This window comes from Lepisma saccharinum, chromosome 26 (assembly GCF_977018435.1).
Source record: "Lepisma saccharinum chromosome 26, izLepSacc3.1, whole genome shotgun sequence".
NCBI classification, from domain to species: Eukaryota; Metazoa; Arthropoda; class Insecta; order Zygentoma; family Lepismatidae; genus Lepisma; species Lepisma saccharinum.
Genome location: NC_139254.1, coordinates 748,591 through 766,630, shown reverse-complemented (window position 1 = coordinate 766,630; position 18,040 = coordinate 748,591). Strand labels below are relative to the sequence as shown.

At 41.4% G+C, this 18,040-nt stretch overlaps 1 protein-coding gene across 1 annotated transcript; it reads right to left on the bottom strand.

Annotated features, from left to right (window-relative positions):
* Positions 1–13,371: 13,371 nt before the first annotated feature.
* On the bottom strand, positions 13,372–17,352 carry LOC145979522 (uncharacterized). The gene is made up of 2 exons (XM_083112466.1): positions 17,310–17,352; positions 13,372–14,945 (listed from the first exon to the last, which is right to left on the bottom strand). Exons 1-2 carry the CDS (start codon positions 17,327–17,329, stop codon positions 13,430–13,432), a joined length of 1,536 nt encoding a protein of 511 aa, XP_082968592.1. The 5' UTR covers positions 17,330–17,352; the 3' UTR covers positions 13,372–13,429.
* Positions 17,353–18,040: the final 688 nt, after the last annotated feature.

Genomic DNA, 18,040 nt, shown 5'->3' with positions numbered 1-18,040 from the left:
AGAGAAAGGAGGAGTGGGTTTGTTTTCTTCCACATGACATTTCAAAGTCTTATCTCAACATCTGTCAGCGTTTACAACCTCACATACAAGTATGAAGGTCCTAAAAGCACGTGAATGTTGTAATCGGCATCATGGGTCATATATGACCCATTGGCTGTTTTCGCCTATACTTTCTATGGGTCATATATGACCCATTGGCTGTTTAAAGGTTAAAGTAATTTTTCTGCTAATTTTGATAATGACGACGATAAGGTTCAATGGTGATTAGATTTAAAGTTACGAAGGGGCGAAAACAAACACAAGCTGACACTCAAAATACAAACCCTCATAAATTATTACTTTGACAGTGGTTCCAAGCGCCAGGGACTCGTTGCCTGAAAGAATCAAGTTTCCAGAGTGTGCTGCACAGGATAGAGGTTGACATTCTAGTGTGTTCGAAATTGTCACGCCATGCAACCCAAATCATTATGAAAAATAGATGAATTATTACTGGCACGGTGATCAACTTCGATGAATTCCTTGTGTCCTAAATCATTTTGTTACCTCAAAAAATATGTTCATGTAACAAACCATACGTGTATTGCTTCTCCCGCATTAGTAACATGACAGTTCAGAAAATGAATAGCAACTTAGCGAATAATCTCTTCAATTCTGAACAGATTTTTCGATCTTACTTGTTTGTGAGTGATATTCTGTCAAAATAGCCTTTCATTAGCCTAGGAATACTTCATGGACAATGAACAAAGAATTTGATTTCCGTGTGTGTTTTAAATAATTCCCAATAAGACGTTCATTTTAATCCAAACATTCAGTGGCGGCGATTAGGAGGGGCGGGAAGTGGGGGATGCAGTTCCCCCCGCCACATTTTGCCACTTTTTGCCCCCGCACTATGGCCTCTTTATGCTAAGCCTTTTCTACCAAGAAAAAGTATATTGTCCTTGCCCCTCAAATGTTGGCACCCAATCGTCGCTACTACAAACATTCAGATAGATTTCTCGGTTGTACAAACCTTGTAAGCTAAGAAAAGTGACCCCTAAGGAGTAAGAAAACTCTTTCAGTGAAAAACGCATACGATGAAAATATGCTCAGGAACATGCATTTAAATTACGAGAGACTTCACGATTGTCTACCATCGCACTTTCTATCATTGTCGCCGAATACATAAAATCAAGTATGTGCCTTGTATTTGCAACACAAGCTTAAACCTAATTCACATTTATTTCACTGTATTAAAACATGCATGAAAGAATGTGATTAGAATGTATGGCTGCGCATGGGTAAACACTTCCTTGAAATAATTGTGTCCTTCAGAGACAAAGCGAAAGGAAATGGAACAAGATGCGAAAATGGATTAGAAAAGAATAAAGAGGAAAACAAGGAAAGGGAAAAGAAGTAAGAGGAAAATCGGTAGTGTAATAGAGAGGTGATACATACGTCTTACATACACATACGTATACGTATACTATATATGGTCTTACATTTATACTGCCCACCCTAATCTATCAATAAGGAGCTTCTGCCCACCCGGTCGAAAATTTCTGGCGCCGCCCCTGACTGCACATATTACGTAGTATACTGTATACCGAAATGTATACTGTATAGCCAACGGCAATAAAATTTGGATACCTGTAGAGCGACCACAAACAAAAGATCCTCCCGCCAAAATCCTTTGCTCACCTTCCCCTTCATCGGCTCAACTTGCCATAAGCACCCTCCCCTCGAGTGGGAGTACGATGCACAGGAGTGGGTCTCCCTTATCGCACAACACTTGAGCAACCTTGCGTTCTGACGTCAGACGAGGAATACCTACGTTGTTATAGGTTAGGCCAGTTGGGTTTGGTTCTATTGGCATAAATACAATGAAAATTTATTATTTATGCTAAGGGAACTAAACCTAGCCTAACCTAACAACTTAGGCATTCAGCCTAATAATAAAAGCATTCACCGGAGACGTCAGAACGCAAGGTTGCTAAAGTGTTGTGCGATAAGGGAGACAGCACAGGAGTCGCGGGTCTGCCTGTGGTTCCACTATACATCCTGAAATGCTCACTTCTCTCTACGGCGAGAAATTAATTTTAGCAAATTTTCAATGGAAACTTCTATCCCCGCCGTTGAGTTAGGCAACACACATGACGCCTTGCAGAGAAGTGAGCATTTCAGGACCTAGGGGTCCCATTTTTATAATAAAATATAAACACATCAACTCACATAAATTCCACTTTTAAGAAAGAAATCAAAGCGTACAAGAAATATGCAATACTCCAGTGTGTATTTTGTATGAAACAAAATATTTATGAGCTTTTTCTTTTGATATTTGGACATATAACTAACTCATAGAATGCAGTGTTAGATTTTTCCATTGAAGAATCATGGAAAACAAAAGAGCATCGCCATCGGTATTATTTAAATATTTTAACAAAAATCTAATGTCGACGAATTCTATTACAAAGAAAAGGACATGAAATTCGTCACCCATAGATTTTTAAAGAAAGGAACTTTAAAAAAAAGCGGAACATGTGGGGAAGAATTGAGACGAACATTTTATCAACAAGGGAGAACCGGGACCAATGAGAACCCAAACTTTTTTTTTTACAAAGTGCATGAAAATGTGAGAAGGAAGATGCCTTTTCTCTTTCCTTCTGCAAGAACACACAATGGAGACCTTCACACATGGTGCCAAGGGTGCACCTCCGCTGTCAAAACGTAATAGATGTTTTTCAATTCACGTTTTTTATTTTATCACGTTATTCTGCCAAATATACCTCAGATTATGCTTTCGTTGTGCTTTTAAACCAGTATTTTGAATTGTAGGTCGCATGGCCTACAATTATTCGTGTCAGTTTCATGGATTGGATACGATGTTTTGTTCAAAAGCGCCCTGCTTCCAAGCACTGAACGTGATCGTGAATGTGTGGCGCCCTCCTTTGTGCCTTCGTGGTATGATGTAATACCAAGATGATTAGTTTATTGTTGATTTCTCACTCTATTGCCTTGGAAATTTTGGTGACGTCATGTGTCTTAATTCCCAAAGATGAAACAGAAAACATATAGCGTGACGGCTGCAATTTTTGCTTGTTTCGTTATGATTAACATTGTCGACGTACGCGAAATGCTTATGTGCGTCACACTTCTAATTCCTTGCAGTGATCGCGACGCTGAGGATGAAGCGGACGAAACAACAACCGCAACAGGCGAGCATCACGCAGTTTGTTGAAAGTGCTGGCATCTAGCGGAAACTTTCCTAAGCTTTCGTCGAATGATCGGCGAAGTGTAAGAGGCTCATTGGCCGTCAGAGGCTCGTTGCCATGGAAACAAAGCATCCAATCGTTCGCTACACTTCCCTTCCTGCGTATAAGCCATAGCTTACTGATTTAGATCCGAAACCTCGGAATCCAATTCGTGGGAATTCAAAATTCAACGGGAAACCAATCGATGCCCCGAGAATAACTTGGAACACTTGCTTCCGTTGAAGCGGGGAGTCCCCCTCCCATCTTGTCGAGTCTTTCGTCATCCTTACCAGGGATGTTTCAACCCCTCCCCCTTTAACTAATTACAGCGCAAGAACTTCCATCAGATTTTCAGAGCTGCTAAAATCCAAACTGTGCATAAAGCACAGTCAGAATTGTGCCTCAGTCTTGTCTCCAAACAACTTATACGAGGGTTGGGGCATAAGTCATGACAACAATTTTTTTCACGAGAGAAAATCTGAAATATACAAATGGAAGGGAACAGTGTATTCCAATGTGGAATATATGGACAATACCAGGTGTAGGATAGAGAAGCGAGAAAAATATGTGTTTACAAGTCAGAAGGCATACAATCTTTACAGGAACAAATGAAGCATTTCTGCCCCAAAACAAGGCTATTTTGATACACGAACACTGTTCACGCCGTGGCGCGGTGGTTGACTCAATTATCACTGCCCTCTGTACGATAACCATTCATCACACCATGCGCGTGCACTCCAGTACAGCAAGGCCAGCCACAGCATAACTGTTACAAATTAATTCTTTAACTTTTGGTTTCTCATTATTTCTTCCGGGTTGCTTCAACAGAATATCAACCTGCAAGCCTCCAAGGTTCGTTCTTTTCCGATATGGGGCCATCAACACTATCTCGCGGTCGCGGCGTGTTGACAAAACATCTGCGTAACATCACCCTGGCCATCCTGTAGTCTGGCCAGAGAAATCCCCCGGCGACCTTGAAGGTCCAATGGGGAATAGGTTGCGTGGAGCCAAATTTTGTTTTCCAACCGGTAACGCCGAAAGAAAGCCAGAGTGCCATCGCTTCAGTGTAGCTACTACTGTCCTCAGTGTTGCGAACTGCACGATTAGGTGTCCAAATGTACTGTATATTGTCAGCGATGTAACATATCCACCAAGCTAGTTAAAATTTATATTCATAAATAAAGTATAAAGTTTCAAAATACAGGAGAAACACAAAAATATGACTGCTGACATACGGATGATATATTCTATGTGAAGATAAACGTTTCCGAGGGTTCGGTTTATTAAGACATCTAACATGTCCATGACACATCCGCCAATTAGATTTGGTAAAACTCGCTGGCCGCGGTCACACTTTTTCAGGCGCTTTGCGAGGTGAAATGTTTTGGCTTTTCAGGCTATTTCTAATTGTTTGCTTCAAAAACTTTACTGTTGGCATTGTTTACTATTTACTACGTGGTGCCAAAGTGGATTTGTGAATATTGCAATGTGTAAAAATCTTGAAAATTGTTTAATCATCCGCGATCGACAGCAGATCAACTGAAATTCGAAAAAATGAACAACTGCACCAGGACATTAATCTTTTCCTTAGAGACGTTATGGAAACCGTAACAGGTACAGTGCTATTTTTTTTCAGTATAACGTACATTCTTGGTTCTCTTAATTTTTCGGAATCTGCTTGCCCAACGGGGAAGTGTCACCGCACGCCACTGCATCACACTGACATCTAGTGACGTGTCTATACACTACAGGTGCCATGTTCTCCAGGACATTTGACCATATTGTGCTACCACCGTTTAACTTTGAGAAAATAAATTAGTTTTTGACTTTGACGCCTTATCTCGACGCTACGAACTCTCGGAGAAACAAACTTTATATGCTACGTGGAAAATGGTTCTACGTACATTAACATGCACTGTTAATTGGACATTATCCATTATCCATGATAGTCTGACATTATCCACTATCCAAGATAGTCTGACATTATCCATATCCATGGTAATCTAGTGCTTTTGACTATAATGAGAGCACCTCTTCTCTCGTCTTCAGGTGAACAAATGTATTTTTGCCGGATGTGGGAATCGAACCCACGACAGACGTGTGCTTTTGCCACAAATGCTTCAGGAGTCTCGTATCCTTTGAGACTTCATGATTTTTAGAAAAGCTGATGACGAAATTTCTCTGCTTTCAATTAAAACAAAAAGCAATCCAATGTGCAAAATGTGAATGTGAAAAATTTCATCCGTGCAGAATTCCTTGTAGAACACTCGATTTATTCTTCATGTCGTTTCCTTTTGCTATTGTGTCTGCATCAGAGTTGCGGTCCAGAAACCCATAAATTCTAATGGGTTGGTTCTATTGGATTCCGCTGGAGGACCCGAACCTTTTTTCTCGCACAATTTCAATTCGGTCCAAGTTGCGTATTGTTTCATTTAAAAAAGGTTCCTGGACCGAATTTAAATACTTCACAGATGAAAAGGTTCTTTACGGCCCAGAACCCATTTACGCTCGCTGATTTTCTCTCTTGGACCGGAATTAAATTTATTTAAAATTCCTGGACCTGTGACAGAGATTTTTCAAGACGACTTTCGGCACACCCGAAATTTTCCGGAGTTGTGGAAATAGTGAAAGCTCTATAAATAATATTAACATTCTTCCGTCTTTGTAACAATGTCAACAATCGATAGCCTGCAGATAGAAACACCTCACGCAGCTCGGTTGAAGTCGAGAATCGAAGCCTCACGTGGAAGTTCCGTGAACATTGAGAATGGAAAGAACTGGTCGATGAGAATTTGTTTTAAGATTACTTTATGCACGCACAGGCTAATCTGAACTGCAGCTACAGTTTTAAAGTGGGATCCCAACCACTATGTGTTTTGTCGGAAACAACCACCGAACCCCCCATGACGTTGTGGTAACGTTGTCGCCTTGTAATCAAGGAGTACCCGGTTCGATTCTCCATGGAGGCACATTGTACGGTAGTTCGGAAACTTTAAACTGTCCACTAGAAACAAAATTTTTTTAGGAAGGAAATGGTGTTTGAAAAATCCTTCAGTCTACTTAGTCTTGGATGTTTCTTTGTCCCTTCAATGATTCCCTCAAGATTAAACAACGGACATAAAATGCCTGTTCAGCCTTTGTCCCTGAGATATTCTAATTCGACCACCTCCATAGGACAGCCTATCTGTGTTTTCATTGGGTGAAGCGTGGCCAGCGTATCACCGCTGTTTACTGGCTTTCGGGACCGGAGTTCGCTTCCTTTCAAGTAGCTCCACAGTTGTCCTCGCGATGGGTCGACACAGAATCGAACTCAGAACAGCTTGCAAAGGTCACACGGAACTTAATTTTCAGATTCAGCCAGTAATGAACTGCTGATTGAGGATCAGTTGTCCAACGCATCCAACACGGTTTTTCGAAGGCCTCTCCAATGGCGTAATGGTCAACACTGTCGTCTTGGAATCGACGCTTCTTTTAACGTTCTTCCCTAATTCTTTCTTTGGTCATAACTCCTCATTTTGCCATCTTTTCCTGTCTTTGACGTTATCTTTTTTTAGGAATTTTGGACCAATCTATAATAATAATTATAATAACAATCCGTGGGTCGAAAACATGGAAGGGCCTTTGCCTATCTCCCGACTGCCAGTCTCCCTAGAGGTGTGGAGATCTTCAACCACAAATGGGGTGACGTAGGCAGTGGCATGCCCAAGGGTTGGTGGGGGTCATAACCTCCCCCTTTGGCCCAAAAAAAGAACGTCGAAGGTAGGAAAAGATGGAAAAATGAGGGGTGACTACCAGAAAAAGTGTACTCAGGGTGGCTACTCACCGGGAATTCCTTGAATTCCGGGAATTATGCGTGAATTCTATTTGAATTTTTGTCCGTAGACGTGAAAAATTACAACTTTTTCTAATCCAAATTCTATTCACATTTTATGCAAATAAAATTATTTTCGTAAAATTTTCTTGCTCGCTTCCTGCTTTTCTTAGTCTTATCAAGTTTATAACCATAGCTAGGGAGCTAGTTAGAAATGCTAATCGGGACTGGACCTACAGTTTGAAGTGGGATCCGAACTACTGTGCCGTGTGGAGAAAAAATAATTGAAATAGTTTGTTCGAACACAAATGCTTTAGCACCAACTTCTACCCCCTTTTTGCATAATTTACGTGGGTAATAACGTCTTTGATACTACCACTACTAATACTAATAATAATAATAACAATGTTGATTCCGGCGGGTTCGAATCCCGGCTTGGGCATGGATGTTTGTGACTGTCCATTCATCAATTTCATATCACTCATCTCCGTCTTCGCAAATTAGCCAAACGTGGCACAAGAATCGAAGTAAAATAAAACAAACGAATAATAATAATAATGGTATAATACGTACTATTATTATTAACACTAGTATTATTATTAGCATTAGTACGTTTATCCTGGCACTTTCTCCCCGCCCGCTCAGACAAAAAATCGTGGTTGCTCCTCTGATTGTAAATAGAAACTCAGCACCTTAAATTCAATATTTTAATTATATTACGTATACCGTTTAATTGAATTATAATTTTTGGATGTTGGAATCGCATAGATCCTTTATATTATGAAGATATTTGTGTGTGGATGTTGAGAGGTGTAATACGTAAGGTTGAAATAGAGAAAACATATGCTTGAATTTTTGGAAAGGTCGCGTTGAAAACCGGGAATTATTCTTGAATTTTATGATGGTCCTTGAGTAGCCACCCTGTGTACGTAATCCCGACAGGGTCAGCACGTCGAACCCCCAGCCGTTCTAGGAAATATGCGTGACGAGGTTGCGCTACTCACTGGAAGCTCCCCAATTTCCTCACCGGTCCTAAACACAGGCCGAAAACCCACAAACTGAATCCAGGCGGACTCGAACCCATGCCGTCCCGCAGTCGGAGTCCAAGGCACGATGTTGCATTACAAAAATGTACATTTAGTGCAATTATCCTATAATTGCACTAAATTGGAACTAATAGAAAGCTTTTCTGTGGCAAGTGAAACTGACAAAAATTTAATAGTAGAACTTATTTTGATATCATCTCAGTTGTTCTTCCTTCAAAATTTCTAAAGGCTATGAATTTCTGTACTTGAGCATTTGGGCAAATAGAGAAATCTGTTCAGCGTAGTGATTTCCCACGCGATCAATTTCCCGCAAAGCTTCGAGGAAACCACGCTAGGTGGCTGTCGTTCAAGCGACAAACTTGACGCGTGCTTCCATCTATTAGCAAGGGTCAGAACTATCTGCTCGTTAAAGGGATTCATGAAGTCACTTTTCCATACACAACTCTTATCAATAGGAAATAAATTTTGGAATGTAAAAGATTGTTTACTAGTAATTATAATATTTCTGAAACAAAAATATTTAATAAGTAAGAAAATATGACGTCGCAGTTATATGCAAGCTGCTGCGTTTACCGATGACGTTGATGTGGCGCTTTTTGTTAAGATCTGCGAATATTTTTTGCCTTTGTGAGAAGTAAGCAAGATTTTGTTGTGAAGCAACTTATTCAAAACGTAGCTCCTCATTTGTCCTCTCGATGAAAGGTCAACACCAACATTTTCCTGGTTCGTACGGAACTCGAGCCCTTGACCTTTTGCATCAGGGTGAGAGTCCTAATCAGTTGGCTACGCTGGAGCTGTTTTTAACGTTCCAGACATTTTAAAGTTAAATTATTGTCAAATGTTATTCTCTGCGTGTTTCTCATGGGAGGATCCTGCTTAGGACCTAATTTTGCATAATCATCATATTTCGTTAACAGAAGCGGTGGAGGTTGATATACAATTATCACTACAGTAACAAAATCAACTGGGCTAAGGCCAGTTAGTGATTTTTTGGATAAAGTGTGATGGGAAAGAGACGTCCTTCTCTCACGATCCACATTTGGCTTTTCATACTTCCTCTGGACATAAAATATAAAAACTGTATGCTCTGTAGCTCTTAAAAATATACAGGGTGGGCCATAAGGCACATGATAGTGATATTTTTATTTTCCTGGTATTGTGGATGATTTCTTTCACATATGTGTGAAAAATTATTTCACATTAATGTCCACCAATTTTGACTTCGCACGCATGAGCTCTCGCCACAACATTCATCATTACATGTGTCAGTATTGCCAGTGTAACGGCTTGGATTTCTGCCCGAATGTTCTTCTTGAGCTGTTGGATTGTGTGGGGTTTGTTAACGTACTCCTGTTCGTTTAGGTATCCCCAAAGAAAAAAGTCTGCTGCTGACAAATCTGGTGAATGTGGAGGCTAATAAATGTCTGCATTTCGTGAAATGGTTCGATGCCCGAAAATTTATCTCGTATGTCTATTTTCTATGTAACAAACGCACTAACCTGCCCATTATTCAGTGGTGTAACCCAGTAGCGAAGCGTAGTCTTACGAAGGAGGCAAGCAATGTTTCAGTGCAACAAAACAAGTTGTACAATGGCATGTTGAAAAGGTGGGGGGGGGGGGGGGTCGAGGTTTATAGCCTCATTGGCCCGTTCGCTGGATTTGACAAAATATCATAATAAAGTGACGGTACTAAAAATAAACCATATAATCCGCAAACGTCACATTTACTTTCTAAATTCCAGGTAACGTTATTCATTTGGTAGTAAATCTCTTGCATATGCGAACTTTCCGCATACGACTGAAGGTGTACGGACTTAATAATACCAATCTAAAAAAATCTGAAACAGCAAAGGACCTAGGAATATATTTTGACTCTAAGCTAACTTTCACTCACCATATTAACAAAGTAATAGGCAACGCTTACAAACTTATCGGGTTCATTATTAGAATGGGCAGAGACTTTCGAGACACCCAAACACTTAAGGTATTATATTACTCATTAGTGCGTTCAAAACTTGAATTCGGGTCTGTTGTATGGAACACTGACAGTATAGTACAGACTACAAAAATAGAGCAAGTACAATCAAAGATGTTACGTTATATGAAGTATAAACTTGAAGGTACTTATCCCAAATTTGATTCGTACAGTAATCTAATAGAGGAGCTCCGAATGCACAGGCTTGACGATCGAAGGACAGTGCGCGACCTGCTGCTGCTCTGGAAAATATATAATGGAAAACTTCGCTCTCCTCTTTGGATCTCACAATTTAAATTACGCGTTCCTAACAATAAGACGCGACCCAATCATCAAACCTTTTTTGTGAATAGAGCGCGAACAAACATTGTCAAGAAATCCCCTATCTGGAGAATGAGTATTCTCTACAATGCCTTAGAAAAGCGTAACAAAAATATTGATTTGTTCTCTATGCCATATATACAATTTAAAAACTGTGTAATGAAAACAATATCAAATAACAGTCACTGAAGCATGTATAAAAACCTGTATCTCTGAACTCTCTAACTGGGCGCCAGCCTGTTGAGTTCATTATTGAAAATAAATAAATAAATAAATAAATAAATTTCTTATTTATTTATTAGTACCCACTTTAAACTGTAGGTCCAGTCCCGATTAGCCTTATTGTGCATAAAGTGGACTTAAAACACAAACTCAACAACAACAATAAAACTTTAAACATGTTCTCCTGTTCACAATGTGCACAATGTATACGATTTACTTCTGTGCTGTGTAGAAATATCAATAGATAGTTATTTTTCAGATAGCTTTATTTTCACCCCAAGTTCTATTCAAAAGCAGTCAATTTATTGAATGTAGTTGTAAAATTTGAGAAATAGCTCACTTGAATTACTGTGAAGAGTAAAAATGTATACAGCAGATATTATTTTGCTCACAACTTTCGTGAAGGATAAATTCACAGAACATGAACAACATGTTCATCTTATTTCTAAGAAGTAGTATAAGTAGCGGCAAGTATTTAGAAGATTATCTTCTCTAGACTCTAGAAGGTTCTTCAAAGAGCAGCTTCGTTATCTGTACGTTCGCTGCCCCTGTTGCGTCCTCCCGTTTAGACAGAAATCTGTGACTTTGATGTCATCATGCACTGTACATTCCCTCCGCATCTGCGTCAAAGGTCAACAGCTCCCATGTTTTGGGAAGGAAGGGGAGTTTAATTGCTTCGGCTGGAGGTGGAATATACTGTAGGCACTGTGATTGAATATTGTTCATTTTTTCATGTGTGATGTAAATATGTCATCAAAAGTAGTATGGGGTGTGTAGTGAAGGATGATGTCAGTATCAGTGAATGCTTCAAGAAAACGATGTTTTAAAAGATATAGAAAAAATGTATTTGTATAATATTTCTAAAATTCATATAACTTAATGACCCCCACACACATAATTTACCTTAATTTAATACTGTTAACCTTTTTAAAATTGGACTTTGTTTACACAGCCCTCCCTGATAACCTGGAGATCGATTCTAGCTACGGGCCTGGTCCGTCGAATCTTCCCCCTCCTTGGGGAAACTCTTCACGGGGTGCATATTCCACTTCCTGGAAACACAAACGCTCGCCCCTTTGCCATCTCGCCCCAACTCCCAATGTCAATTTTTTACGCATTTTACATTTCGCGAAATCTAAAATAATTTGTAATATAATATGATATATATGGAATTTAGAACAGTGATAATAACTTGTTTTAGTTATTTTATGACTAAGAATTATTATTATATTCGCGATCTTGTTTACGTGTTCATGAAGACAAATATTCGTTACTAGTTTTTGGTGGCATATATCCTTCTGCTTTCGGTTCTGCATATGATTCCTTCGGGTGCGTTATTCTCCCGAAGAGCGGCCGCGGCGATTGCTACAGCGCTGCTGTGGGAGTTTGCGGCCGTAATTTTTTGCAAAAATCGAGTGCTAAACATTAAGTACAATTATGACGCCACTGTATTTTTAATTCATTGGAGAAGTGAGGTACAGAAGTATTTAATTTATATTATTTGCTTAAGAGATAATTTTGTAGCTTTGTAAGCCATATATTCAATCTCTGCTCCATCACATTTTATCGCAACCGTGTAATGTAAAATGAGGTGTATTTGTGGAACGCGTCTTTGCAGGTAAACTGTGCAATAGCACCAGTCTATTCTTGCAACCAACGTGAATTAAGTGGGACAATTTTTCCTTGCGCAGCAATACAGCGGTAATGGTGGCGGAAGGATACACACGATGCTTGCATACAAGAACTCATTCTGCCTTTCACCTTCAATCACTCGATTGAGTCAAAAGATATCAGTTTCTATTCTGTACTGAAAAGAATGGCGAAACAGATCTTTGAGGGCAAAAAACCTTACATATGAATGGCGCATCGCGTCGACGTCTTTTCGAGGAGATCCCTTATCGATCTGAGATCGAACCCAGAATAACGCTCTCAAAGACAGCCGGTAGCTGTTCACTTGTTTCGGTGAACTCGTGTCAACCATACCTTAACCGAGGGGGAGGCCTGTCAAACCCACCACATCTGGTTTCTCCATTATTCAACTATGAAAATTTGTATTAAAAAATTTAAAATAGACTATATTACATTCTTCCCTAGAGTGTTGCCAATATTTCTGTATTAGGAAATGTAATGTAGAGTCATCGGCAATAAAAATAGCTCACCCAGATCCCTGTAAGGCGTTGTGTGTTGCCTACCTCTACGGCGGTGATGGAAGTTGCCGTTGAAAATTGCTATTAAAATCCACTTATCGCCGTAAAATTAGGCAACACACAACGCATTGCAGGGGAGGGAGTGTTTCAGGATCTAGGTGTACCATTTTTATTGCCGCTGAGTGTACATAGGAGGCAAAATTCACTTGGTGGCCCTATGAGACATCACTTTTGGATGCGTGTTATTCGAGAGAGACATTTGTGTCACTGACAGTTTACAGTTGTTTGGTAATAATGGTAATTTTTGTAATTATTATAATTATTATATTAATACACGTGCACATAAACAAAAAAAAGTATTGATGAAATACTAATATTTTTTTTGTGAGTTTTAGTGAATGGTAAAATTGGTTATATTTTAAATTAATGATGGTAAATTTTTGAAAATTACTATAATAAATATAATCAACAAAGGAAGCACTGATTCAGTGACAAAACGGTTTCTTGAATTTTAGTGATAAAAGAAGTGAGGCCCCTTCTCAGGATAGCAAGGCTTAATATTGTGCGGGAAAGAAACAACGATTGTGAGTTCACTGGTTTAATTTGCTAGTTTTAAGAAATGTTTTATTATTGTTTTTAATGATTATCGCGAAAACGTTTCGAAACGAAGTGATCTCCCTTCAGTCGAGGTTGCCGTCGCCCACGATGCACTTGAAGACGGTCGGGAGGCGTCGAGAGGCGAGGAGGCTTTGGATGCGTCTGCTGGCCTCTTCGTCGATGCCCCTGCAGCGCTCCACGCACAGCTCTTCCAGGGGGCGCTCGGCCTTCAGCAGCCTCTCCAGGTGACGCGGCTGCAGGTTGCGGCACCTCCTTGCGGCGAAGAGCGCGAGGCGCGGCCACGGAGCCTTGGCGAGGAGACGTGGCGGGAAGGAGGCGCGGTCCAGGAACACCACGCGCAGGTCGCGGCACGAGAGCACGCGTCGCAGCAGCGGAGAGCGGGTTCCGTCCAGCCCGTACCCGTAGAAGTACCTGAGCGTCGTCGGGCCCCCGGGATCGAGGTCCCTCTCGGCGTAGCCTTCCTCCACGTGGAGCTTCAGGTTCTCCAGGCGGGGGCAGAGAGAGACGAGGCGTTCGGCTTCCGGCTCGGGGAATCCCGCCAGTTCCAAGGACTTGAGCGTCCGCCCGTGGGTCGCCAGGAGCCCCTCGACGATGTCGCAGACGGAGCGCGGCAGCCTGACGCCGCCGACCGACAGCGACTCCACGGCATCCAGCTTCGAGATCGAAGCGAAGGGGTTCCCCTGCGGGACGTGTCCGCACAGGTCGAAGGTGACGTTGATCATGAAGATCTTGGGGCAGAGACGCACGGCCGTGCTGACGGCGTCCCCCACGGCGTCCTCGTCCAGCAGCACCCTTCGGTCGTAGTAGTAGTTGAGATCGAGGTTCCTGAGCTCGTAGCGGCGCGGCCCTCTGCGGCTCGCGTGCAGGCTGTACAGCCCGACCAACAGCTTGGTGTTCCTGAGGATGCAGATGCGAGGACAGGCGAGGAGGATGAGTTCCACGTCCGCCACCGCGAGATCCACGTGATCCAGGTGCAGCTCCACCGTGCAGAGCGACGGCGCGCGGAAGTCCACCGTGGCCACCTTGCCGCTCAGGTGGTTGTCGTAGAGGTCCTGCAGGCTGACGTGGTAGCTCCCGTAGTTCCCGAGCAGCTTGTCCCTCAGGACCCTGCGCACTTCGGGGCTGCTCACCGTGAGGTTCTCGTAGCACACGAAGCGGACCACCTTCACCACGCACGTCCGGTTCAGCAAGCCGACGATCTTGGGAAACGTGGCGACGGAGTCCATCTCGTTCGTCTGCACCAGGGTGATCTCCCGGAGGCGCCCGCAGCGGCCGAAGAGCGAGGGGAAGTCCCGGGGGTCGTAGAAGATCGTCCCCCTCCGCACGCGGGGGGCGAACAGGGCCTCCAGGTTGAGCGACCTGCTGCCCTCGGCGTCCCAGTACGCGCGGACGAACAGGTTGTCGACGACGTGGGCCTCCATGAGGTCCGAGACGACGTGTCCCGGGACCCTGTCGAGCGGCCACTCGTCGTCGCCGCGGACCGGCAGTCGGCGGAGCAGCGAGTGCGTGGCGCGAAGGCTGAGGAGGTAGAGGCTGGGAACGCGTTTGGTACGATGCATTGCTTTGAGGTTTCTGACTCTGGAAGGAAATTGAATGCGTGAAGGATGGGTGGAAGTGTGACCCGTCGATCAGGGGTACAAAAAGCAATAATTCAGGTGCTAGCCCCTTTTCCTCAGAAACCAGTTTGTTTTTAATACGGTGAAAGAAAGCCATGATTCCAACTAAGATATGACTTTAAAACATTTAATTTATTAATTAATACAAGATTGTATTAATAGTAATAAATTCTTGCGCTGGAGTAACCTCCCCTACCATATCACCCAAGATTTTAAAATTCTACTCTCAACATTGCAGAAATGTTTAATAACATGCTTATTATTCTGATTTAATTATGCACGTGATATAGAAAAGCCAAAGACATGACAAGAAAGGTAATGGCAACTTCCATAAGCGAACTCGAAATATTAAAATAATACAGGTGGAGCCGTGTGGCACAGTCGTTCGGATCTCACTTTAACAGTTCCATGAAGCTTTTCTGAGCAAACTTTGAGACCGAGAGATTCAGACACCATTTGCATTTTCGGAACATTGGATTCTTCTTGAAAACCTATCTTTCCTTGTATCTCAGTCTGCTTTACTGAATCAAAAATGGTTAATAAGTCAGGTGACAAAGCTACAATATAAAACAGGGACAGGGAACAAAGGCATCCAAAACCGTAAATTAAGTTATGAATCCGCCGTCGCATTCACTCACTTCCGAAAAGAGCGTTCCCAGGAACACTCTACGCTAACTCTTGCAATGCCATAGCTGACTCCATGTTGCTACCCTTCTTACTATGTAGACTAGACCACGGGTTTTCAAACTTTTTGTTGTCGTGGCTCCCCTCCATCGCCTCCCCTCAATAATAATACATGTAGATAAATAGGGGAGACCGGGGGGAGTTGCCCATAGGGGCGAGTTGACGAAGTCAATTTTATTCCCACCAGTCAAGAGTTGGCAACATTGCAGGTTACTGGGAATATGTGTTATCTCTAGAACCAACTCACAACTAAGAAGTTGAGTGTCTTGTTCACAAAGTTTCTAGTGCATGACAAATAACATCAATTCTTACTTGAGAAGTAAATTTTCTCAACGTTTTCAAAGTAAGCAAGCACATAGATTATGCTAAGGCTATCCTGAAGACTATGGTAAATTGTACCGATACTACATTCAGATATTGTATTAAACTGCAATGTTTATCAGCGGCATGACCAGGAAGTCCAATATGGCGATCGGGGTGAGTTGACAATAGGAAGGAAGGGGCTAGTTGACAATACTGTAGGCCTATTGAGAAAATTGCTCTTCAATTAATTGTTTCATCAGAAATTACATTGTTCGTAATAATATATATTAGGTTAGGATTATAGGACAGTATATTGCATTCGTATTTGTGATATAACAATAAAAATAAACACTGGGTAAAAAATCCAGTAAACAAAAATAGTTTGGAACATTTATGTCTCATGTTATACTGTTCATTTGAAAATATTTTTGTAATCCGTAATTTTTAAGGCAGTATATTGTTTGAAATAAAATATTCCAAACCATATGTGGGGTAGAATTACACATATTGTCAACTGACCCCGCACATATAGTAAATTCACCCCATATACGGGGTGAATTGACAATAGGTACTGACACGCTTCGAAAAAACAAGCAATAACTTTACAAGTTTTAGCGACATGGTGTAATACAAATTCACAGTGGTCAAGGAAACTACAGGTATTGCTCGTAGCATTTCATCAATAGTAGATTGTAATTTTTAAGAGCTGCAGAAATTTAAACATAAAAACATGCCCAACTCAGCCCGGTCTCTCCTACATGTGATGTGATCATGAAAGATCAACACATAATCTCTTCGCGTGTTTATTTACTGTTGGTACACATGCAAATAATGAAATGTTACACACGATGTTCATGATATAAAAATGATAAATACAGACAGTAAGAAAAACTGGAAAATAGATGTTAAAAACAGGTAAATAACAATGTTTGACTTTCTTTCATTTCATTGTAGTCCTGTTTTTTAAGAACTTGCTAAGTGTACAAAATCAATCATCTTTTACAAAGCAGTAACTTTCTTTTGAAGGCTGACTTCTTTTCTGAACATTCAGAACATTCAGTTTGTGCAAAATATCAAAACGGTGTGCCAATATCTGTATAAAAAGGCACTATCAATGTATTCTTCAGCATTGGCAAGGTTTTATTTAAAAAACACAGGATATGACATTGCCGATGGACAACCAACGTGAAGAAGAAGATATTGATATTTTTTATTAACACATTTTAATCTTTCAGAAAAATAAATATTTCTCGGGAGTTCTCATGCCTCCCCTGCGAAACTCGGTCGCCTTCCCAGGCGCCACACAGTTTGAATACTATTGGACTAGACTAATGCCTACCTACTTAAAATATCGTCCATTTACTTTTCCTACCATGAAAACCTTTTCTAAGGCAACGCACTCATTCGTGATCGCAACAACGCTACTCCTGTGTAACAATCGTGCACATTCTTGACTGGAGTGGCTTTGTTGACACATTTCGGGAGATGCCTATCTACTTATGTTATAAGGAAAACTAATAATACTATTTTTGCTGATCTTTTGGCTAATCGCGACGATGGGATGAGTAATGATCATATGAAATTAGCTAATAATAATAATCCGTGGCTCGACAGCCCTGGAAGGCCATTGGCCTATCTTCCGACTGACAGTCTTCTTCCCACAATTCTACCGAGAGGTTTGGAGTTCTTCAACCGGTATTGGAGATTTCCCAGAGTTCCCCAATTTCATCACGATGGTCGGTTACCACCTGTCCTATACACAGGCCGAAAATCCAGAGACTGAGTCCGCGCGGACTCGAACCAATGTCACGGTATCCAGTGACGTATAAAATGACAGTTCGACGTTTATCATTTTGTGTAATTAATCATGTTATGACTTGTGTAAAGTATGAAATCTGGTTTTTGTCATTTGTATGTGGTATAATTGATATTCGAGCAAGACATCGGGAGTTGGGGGACAGGTTTTCTGAGTCACAGCATTAATCGTCAACACGGCGAAGTACATGGAATTGGGGCAACCGAAGCGGCTCTTCACGAATGGAAGATGGATTTATTTTCGCCAAGACCAAC

Bases quoted from the DNA above. Each gene is read 5' to 3' on its own strand.
- LOC145979522 (XM_083112466.1), bottom strand. From the start codon at position 17,329: ATGGACGATATTTTAAGTAG. The intron at 14,946-17,309 runs GTAGGCATTAGT...ATTTCCTTCCAG, and splicing joins ATGGACGATATTTTAAGTAG to AGTCAGAAACCTCAAAGCAA.